The sequence below is a fragment of the Vicia villosa genome, linkage group LG1, assembly GCF_029867415.1.
Source record: "Vicia villosa cultivar HV-30 ecotype Madison, WI linkage group LG1, Vvil1.0, whole genome shotgun sequence".
NCBI lineage: Eukaryota > Viridiplantae > Streptophyta > Magnoliopsida > Fabales > Fabaceae > Vicia > Vicia villosa.
In genome coordinates this window covers 220272442-220281808 of record NC_081180.1, presented here as the reverse complement: position 1 = coordinate 220281808, position 9367 = coordinate 220272442, and the positions used below count along the sequence as shown (strand labels likewise).

Genomic DNA, 9367 nt, shown 5'->3' with positions numbered 1-9367 from the left:
ACACTTCTAAAAAACTCGCTTTTCTTGACTGCTTTAGTAACCAAATAATTTTGGTTTTCGTGACTAATTTAGTTACCGAAATTTTTTATCACTGTAGTGACCAAAATTTAATACTCGTGAGTCAATTTTAAGAGGTCATTAAATTAGTCATCAAAATAAATCAGCCACTGATTTAAACCAAAATTTTGTGATTGCCTATTCGATCGCAAAAAAATTGTTTTTATAAACAATTTAACTTATATATGAATATTAGAAATGTGTCGATCACTAATATTTTTTATTTTCTATTTCTATTTTTAATCTTCTTTATTATATTACTATCTCCTTTCATTTTAATTCTCTTTCAATTTTTATTTTTTATTAAAAGTTTCATCTTTTTTATTGTTTTAACTAATAATATATTTATATAAAAATATTTGTATATATGTTTAAATATAAAATCTAACCATAGATGTTAAGTGGTGTAGTGGAAAATTAATGGTCGCAAAATGTTTTAGTGACCAATTTTTAAGCCTTTTCGGTCTCTAACTCAGTAACTAAAAGTGATTTTTCTAGTAGTTTAAGAAATTATGTTGGAGTTTTGTAAAGTTAGAATGAAATATTGAGAGATGAAGATAAAGCAAGAGAAGTTAGAGTTTCACACTTACATACAGCGCAGTCTGTTTTGAAGTGAATTAAATTAGCTTATATAGATAATATATTTCACACCAGATGTGAAAAAAAATTATAGTGATTTGTCCGGATAATTTAAAATTAAAAATTAAGAACACACCTTTTTACTAGAACTAGTGAGAAAATGGAAACAAACACAAGAGATACCTTGCCATCAATAAAAACAAACCAGACATAGTGTACAACAAGAATACAAAACAAAGTACATCGATGCTTTAGACAATCAGATGACTAAGATGTTTAACAACCTTGAACAATAGATTTGAGATGTTCCAAACAACATGAAGTATAGCCACACAACATACTCTAGAATCACAAAACCATAATTTTTTATTTCACTTATTCTTCATTCTCATATGCTCATTTATTTGACTAGCTTTATTGCCCATGCATTGATTGCACACACTCCATACTTTTTGCCAGTGTTCCTTTGGATATACATATAACCTTGCACTCCCCAACCCGAACCATATGAATTCTTTACTATCCAATAATCATAACCTTTATAAGAATCATAACCCACTATTAACATGCAGTGAGTAACATATGTAGAATCCACAGGGCAATCACGACCTTGAAATATTTTCTGCCAATGAATACATATTCCTCATTAACAAATATAAAAACACTAAAATCCAATGGTTATAATGAATTGACGTTTTAAAAAAAAAAGTAAATAGAATATACCCCATCAATGTAAAAAATATGAAAATTATTATTATAAAATACTTTACACAATCGGTGAATCACAATCACTCACTAGTGATACTTTATATGAGATTTAAGAAAAAGTCAAATTTCTATAAAATTTTACCGTCATGAATCAGCGAAAGTGTAAAACTCCTTTACACTAGGGGTGTTCGTGGTTTATGAACTGCACTGAATTGAACCAAATTAATGGTTCAGTTCAGTTTTTGAAAACCATTTTAATAAAAAATCAGTTAACCGATAAAACAGTTTCAATTCAGTTTTAAACTAGTTCAGAACTAGTTTGTATTTATAAACTGGTTTATAATCAATTTCTAGTTATAAACTAGTTTAAAACCAATTTGTAGTTAAAAATTAGATTTTTCTTTTTCGATTGAAGATTTATTTTATAAATTATTTCAAAATTGCTTTTATATATATATATATATATATATATATATATATATATATATATATATATATATATATATATATATATATATATATATATATATATATATATATATATATATATATATATATATATATAAAATGATTTATCAATGTGTTGTATTTAAAAGTTACAAAATCAATTTTTAGAATCATAATAGAATATCAGTGCAGTGGAACGATGCTCTTCAACTGCAGTATATAAATAGTTTATAGATTATAACATGCAAGCTGAAATTTGTTTTTAATTACGTTTTTCATTGGTTCTTCCGGTTCATGAAGTGAATTTTTTCTGGTTTTACAAGCAACACAAGTAAGGGTATGTGCAATTGTTTATATAAATACTTTTCCATAATTTTTTTTCTCTTATAAACACTTTTGCATAAACTTCTTCCAACTATGAATTCATTTTTTTAATTGTAGTATGCTTCCTTCTTAACTTCTGCTGTTGGTGATACTAGATTCTCTATATAAATATTTAATGCATTTTCTTAATTGTTGGGTCTAATTATCATTAATTTATCTAAATAATTGATTATAGTTATATAATTTTAAATGTAATATAAATTAATTATCTATATATTTTTGGTATCACATTTGTCATATTTTATCATATTGGTGAACAAGTAACTAAAATATTGTAGCATTATTTTTAAACTTAATTTAAAAAAAAAAAATCAGATTTTTAATTAAAAAGTATCTTTTTTTATGTTTTAAAAAACAATTAGTTAAACAGTTTAAACTGGTTTTTAACTTAAATTTGGTTAACTGAATTGATTATAATATATGGTTCAGTTCATTAACCATTTAAATGGTTCAAGTTGTTTGTGGTTCAATGCAATTCAGATTAGGAATATGGTTCAATTAACCATATTTTTGCACACCCCTACTTTACACCGTCAGTGGATTTCAATTAAATTCAGAAAAATCTGTATACTACCAACCAATCACGAGCGTGTATTCTATCAAATCAGACTTTCATTTTAAAATTATTTTGATGACATAACAGATTGTTAGGTAGGTTTTTAATAGGCGTCAGTGTGAAACTATTTTACTCTGTAAATTCATTTTCATAAATTAAGTACATTAAATAAAGACTTACATTTGTGTAATGTTGAAATTCTGGCACGGATGCATAAATACAGATACCAATTGGCTGCTTAGCAACTGCACACAATAATGCATTATCTGACACCTTCACATGATTATATGTATAAATGGCACTGGTTGGACTGTTTGGAATCTACAATTCATGAACACACTAAATGGTAAAATAAAATTAATAAAAGAAGTTGAACAATGGAAGTTATATAACAATAATGATAGAAATAAAGAACCTGTGTGGATCTGCAGGCACCCTTCACGGCTGTATAAGGATACTTACTATCCCTTGCAATCCCTCCGTTTCTTAAAACCCAATTGAATGCGTCATACAAATATCCGCCACCACAACCTAAACTTACAGGGTCACAATCCACAAGCTCCTGCGCTGAAAGGCTGATGAGCTTCCCGGTGACAATTGCAACTATTCCTTCTATGGCGCCTACCGCTGTGTGTGCCCAACAACTGCCTAATAAAAATAATAAAATTATATTAGAGTGACATCCTTCACTTAACAACCCGATTTTATAAAGATGAGTTAGGCTAAAATACTCTAATACTGTGAATGTATAAATTGATTTTTATAAATTTTTACAAAACAAGTGTTATTTTTGTGCGTGAGGGTATAAGGCCCGTTTGTTTTGTTTTTTTTTTTAAAAATGATTTTTATAATGTTACATATGGGTCAGTTTGTTTTATCTTTAAAAAAATAGATTTTTTCTTTGTATTTTTGAAAATAGATTTTCTAAAATCGTTTTTCAAAATATTACAAATTTTTTTATAGTCGTTTTTTCTAAAATGAAACACTTAATTTGACATCCTATAACATAAACTTACATAATTGAAGACCAAAACTTAGTCAAAATCATAATTTTTTCAAAAAGTTGTATTTCAAAAATGATTTTTATGAAAATCTATTTGAAATAGCTTCAAAATTAAGTGATTTTTTGGAATTTTGATATCCAATTTTTTTTTCATAAATAGATGAAATACCTAAAATAACATTTTAAGAATAACTATTCAAACAAAATTTTCATTTGAAGCTTTTATAAAAAGTTTCTTTGTAAAATTTTTTTTCACAAAATTTGAAAACACTATAAAAATCATTTTTAAAAAAAACCAAAACAAATGGGCCCTATTTATGAAAAAAAATTTACAAAGAAACTTTTTATAAAAGTTTCAAATGAAAATTTTGTTTGAATAGTTATTCTTAAAATGTGATTTTAAGTATTTCATCTATTTATGGAAGAGAAATTTGAATATTAAAATTTCAAAAAATCACTTAATTTTGAAGCTATTTCAAATAGATTTTCATAAAAATCATTTTTAAAATACAACTTTTTAAAAAAATTGCGATTTTGACTAAATTTTGATTTTCAATAATGTATGATTATGTTATTGATATCAAAATTAGTATTTCATTTTAGAAAAAACGAATATAAAAAAACTTGAAATATTTTGAAAAACGGTTTTGAAAAAAAATCTATTTTTTTAAAGCTGAAACAAACGGACCCTATATGAAATGAATCAACTAACACAAATTTACCAATTTTAAAGAATAAAAATTCTTGCATCACAACAAACTTACCACAAGTCCTTTGATCCTTAACAGAAGTAACAGCTCTTTTTAACCTCCAATCCAAGGATGAAGGTGGATTACAAGCTAATTCAAGAACATCATCATTCACAATAGTCAAGTTATCACTCTTCATGGTCATGTATGTTTCATTGAACTCCTTGAAGCTCCAATCTGCAAAGTTGGTCAGACCAAGAAGAGCACTTTGAGGTGAGTCTCTCTTTGCATTAGTTTCTACGATATACTTCAAATTTGAAACAAAAGTTTCAAATTTCTTTGTCATCTCATCTAGATCGTTGTATACTCGTCCGTGTTCTTTCTTCCATTGTTGGAATAGTTTTAAAACATCATCATCATTAGGAAGTTTATCAAGTTTAAGACCTGATAGAGAGGAATAGTTATTAATTGGGATCTCAAAATTTGAGAATTTATTTAAAAGTGGTGGTTTCTTTTTCTGAATGCCAAAGAATAAACATATGCATACAGTGAATATGATGAATATGATGAAGATGCGAAATCGGTTTGAGGTAAAGGAAATCCTCATTTTTTATTAGAAGTAGAATGAAGATAAAACTTTGTATGGAAAGATGTGTTTTCTTTAAAAGTCAGTTCCACATATTTATAGAATATAACTTGAGATGTCAAGCTTTACTTCATAGTTTATGTTTTTTTGGTGTATTATGAATGAAGTCAATGGTTATCCAATTTATTGATCTAATATAAAAAATGGATTAAAAAAAGAAACTAATACATAGAATAAATTTATGGATTTGTCTAATCAGAACTTTATAGTAAAAGATCCTAAGATTGGCTATTAACATTTTAAATAAATAAAATAAAATAAATAATAATAATAATAATAATAATAATATTAATAATAATAATAATAATAATAATAATAATAATAATAATAATAATAATAATAATAATAATAATAATAATAATAATAATAATAATAATAATAAAAGATAAAAACTTAACATTATATTGGAATTATTATGAAGACTTTTCATATGCAAGTAACCTCTACAATTTTCATAGTAATTTTCATATTACAATTACTATGAAAATTAGTGCTATTGTGGAAAAATTCTTATGTCTGTGTCTATTTAAGAATTTCTGCTATTGTGATGGTCACTGCAACGATAACTCCACAATTACATATGAAAAAGATCTTTTTTTTTTTTGAGTTAGTAAAAAATATAGATGTATCGTGGGTCTCTTCTGCATTTTCTTATTTTATTGTGTTCAATCTGAGATCTGAATATATTCCAAATCAAAATGTCAATGGTTCTCATTATATTGCAAATATTTATTGCAATAGAATAGAAGGTGGCTTGCACGATGAATTATAAGGTTTAAAGATGTTGTTACATAATTGGTTGGTGTTTCGTTTTTTCAATTTACTAGCCCCATTTTTGCTAATAGATTTTTCATGGAAAGAACTATAAGGTTTAAAGATGTTGTTACTCTTTAAAATAATTCTTATCCCAGTTACTCAATCTTCATAATTATTCCTCAAAACCTATAATCTAAGCAGTCAAATTCTCATAAGTTAGAAATTAAATAAACTAAGGTTTTGTTTGCAAGTAGGTTTCATGAAATGAGTTTTGTAGGGAAAAAAAAAAGACAAATTTTTCTTATTTTTTGAAATTATGCTTTTGTATGAAATAATAAATGAATGTTTATCATTCCTGTTTTTTTTTTAATGGGCAAGAGATCTATTAAAAAGAATAGAAGGATTACTCAAACCGCACGAACAACAACAAAATAACTCTACCTCACAAAACAAAGTAAAGGTAGAGTATTTCAAGTATGAAAGTTACACCCAAATGTCAAAGGAGTATAAAAGGATAACCAAATCCAAGATCTAAAAATAATAGACGACATACAATCATCAAAGGAAGTGTTAATACTATTAAAAATACGATCATTTCTAGAAATTCACACGCTCCAAATAGTCACTAGCCAAATGACACCAACCACCTTTCTCTTCAAGACATTTTTAACTTTGTCAACATGATACGAAAAATTCTTAAATTCATCCAAAGTAACCTCTTCAAGAGGGTCAAGCCAAAACACCACTCTTTGCCAAATGTAATCCGTAAAAGGACAATCTCCAAAGAGGTGAGCATTAGTTTCCAACTGTGACGAACATAACACACAGCAAGGATCAGAACTTACCAGAAGAATGTTACGCGAAATAAGCTGGTCTTTAGTAGCTAAGCGATTGTGTAACACCCTCCAACCCAAAAACTGCAGTTTAGGAGGAGCATCAATCTTCCAAAGGGATACCATGGCCTTAACAACATCTCCGTGGACAGTGTTACTTGCAGTAGCCTTAGAAAAGAATAGATCGTAACAAGACCGGACTGAAAAAGCTCCATCGTGCGTAACCGTCCAACGATGCTCGTATTTCTAACCACTACCAAAGCAAAAATGTTGCAGCTGCTCCAAGAATTCCTCTTTGACTAACAGAAAAGAAGAATCCTCCATGTCTATTCCAACCTCTAAATTCCAAGACCAATCATTTCCGTTCTAAGATACCAGTTGAGCCACACTGCAGTTTCTATTAAAACCTGCTGCAAATTCTTCAGGAAAAGCCTCCATAAGCAATTGGTTCCCCATCCAAATAGATTTCCAGAAAGCTGTATCTCTGCCACTGTTCACAGCAGAAATAACCGCCCCTGTAAACAGATTTAAGAAATTAGGCACAATATTATTAGATAGAACCACGTCGCGCCACCATATAGAATCTGTTTTACTTAACACCGAATATGCCCCAATTAACTCCTTTAGCCCAGGGTCCCCATATCTTCCACGAAGCAAACCACTCCACAGAGCCTCTGACTCATTTAGAATTCTCAACTTCCATTTTTGTAACAAGGATCGATTAGTTATCTTGATGTCCTTAACTCCTAACCCTCCTTCAGATTTTGGTTACAAACGAATTCCAACTAACCCAATGTATGGAGCGAACATCTTCCTTCTTATTCCATAAAAAATTACTTTGAATTTGTCTAATCTCATTTAGCACTTTTGAAGGGACGTTGTAAAAGGATAATGAATATATTGGAATTGCATTCAACACTGAATTTATTAGAATCACCTTAGTAGCCATGTTTAAGAATCTTCCTTTCCATGTAGCAAGTCTAGACTTCAAATGAGATGTTAAATCCTTCCACACAGAGAGCTTTCTAGGACTATATCCCCAACGTTGACCCCAAGATATTTGAATGGTAAACAATCAATGTCACAGCTTCTCTTCTCTCTTTTCGCCAAGTCCAATACCTCGTTGATCAAACGAACTCCGTCAAAGATATTTCCGCCAGGGATAGACGCACATTGATTAACCGAAATGATTTTCCCAATCACCACTTTGATCCTAGCCGCCATCAATTTCAAAAGGATCTTATACAAGCTTCCAACCAAGCAAATGGGCCTGAAATCATTAAGATTTTGGGGGCAGTGTTTTTTAGGGACAAGCGTAATCAAGGAAAAGGTAACAGATTTGATCAACCTAGCATCCTTATAGAAGTCCTCCACAAATTTTATCACATCAGATTTAACAAACTCCCAGCAACACTTGAAAAATTCAAAAGAAAACCCGTCTGGCCCCGCGCTCTTATTCCCATCACAAGCCCAAACAACTTTAATTTCTGCTTCGTTAAAAGGCCTCTCCAACCAAACCCTCTCCTCCTCACTAAGGCAATTGAAATGAAGATCTTCTGGCACTGGTCTATTAACACTGCAGTCACTAAAGAATTCTTCAAAATGGCCCTTCACTTCCTCTTTCACACCATCCACTCCTTCAACAAAATTGTTTCTTCCGATAAAAGCAGTGATTGCATTCCTACTCCTTCTAGACTTTAAAGACTTGTGAAAAAATCTAGAATTTCTATCGCCTTCTTTAAGCCACAATTGCCTTGACTTTTGCCTCAGCATACTCTCCTTTAACTGAAGAGAGTTCCAAAACTCAGTTGTCACCTTGTATCTGTCGTCCACCAAACTTGAAATGTCTTCACCATGGTTTTCCAGTATCATACTATCAAGAGCATGTAACTTTTCTACTTTCTCGTTTACCTGCAGATCAATCCAACCAAAGATGTCACGGTTCCACTTTCTAAGTATAGGTTTCAGTCTCTTCAATTTCTCATATAATACTTAATCCCCTCTCCCTTCCACAAGCAACTTTTCTCATTCCTCTTTAACAAACAGCAAGAAACCACTGTGTTTGAACCAACAGTTGTTAAAAATAAATGGCTTTGGACCCCATTCTATTTTCCCAACGTTGAACCAAATATGACAATAGTCAAAAATGTCCCTCTCTCCCACTCTTTGATCAATAATATTCCAGTCCTCAATCATCTTTTAGAAGTTAGAAATCTGTCTAGACGACTCATAGTTGTGCCATTCCCTTTATACCATCTGAACTTACCACCTACACACTGTATTTTATATTTTTTTTAATATTCTAACAACTTAAATATATTAAAGTATTGATGCAACTTCTCCAAAATGTTTCAAAAACTCAGTTAAATACAAGTTTTAGATTTTAGGGTATGAATGAAAAGAAGACCTAAAAAGGATGCAGTGACATTTTTTAATACGAATTTTTCTGACATTATAAGAAAATACATATATTCCAATAAAATATCAAATATGTCAAATAGTCCATATAATCCATCAACGTAAATAAAGGATGCAGTGACATTTTTAAAATTTTAAACAATTTTGATGATATCCCATTAACTAATAGTTTAATTGAAAGGAAATATAATTAATTTTTATTCTAAAAAATGGGCGTTTAATCCATCTCCTATGTAGAATTTTATATCGATAGAAAAACTTTATTACTGTACGTTTGTGAAGAAGATATTT

The 9367-nt window shown here is 29.3% G+C and overlaps 2 protein-coding genes across 2 annotated transcripts; both read right to left on the bottom strand.

Moving 5' to 3' along the window:
• Window positions 1-748: 748 nt before the first annotated feature.
• On the bottom strand, window positions 749-5067 carry LOC131622806 (ervatamin-B-like). The gene is made up of 4 exons (XM_058893842.1): window positions 4499-5067; window positions 3147-3379; window positions 2912-3052; window positions 749-1258 (listed from the first exon to the last, which is right to left on the bottom strand). Exons 1-4 carry the CDS (start codon window positions 5028-5030, stop codon window positions 1037-1039), a joined length of 1128 nt encoding a protein of 375 aa, XP_058749825.1. The 5' UTR covers window positions 5031-5067; the 3' UTR covers window positions 749-1036.
• A 1363-nt stretch (window positions 5068-6430) lies between these two features.
• Window positions 6431-7607, bottom strand: LOC131595221 (uncharacterized). Its single transcript, XM_058867523.1, has 3 exons — window positions 7449-7607; window positions 7034-7354; window positions 6431-6826 (listed from the first exon to the last, which is right to left on the bottom strand). The coding sequence occupies exons 1-3, from the start codon at window positions 7605-7607 to the stop codon at window positions 6431-6433; spliced, it is 876 nt and encodes a 291-aa protein (XP_058723506.1).
• Between the last annotated feature and the right edge of the window lie 1760 nt (window positions 7608-9367).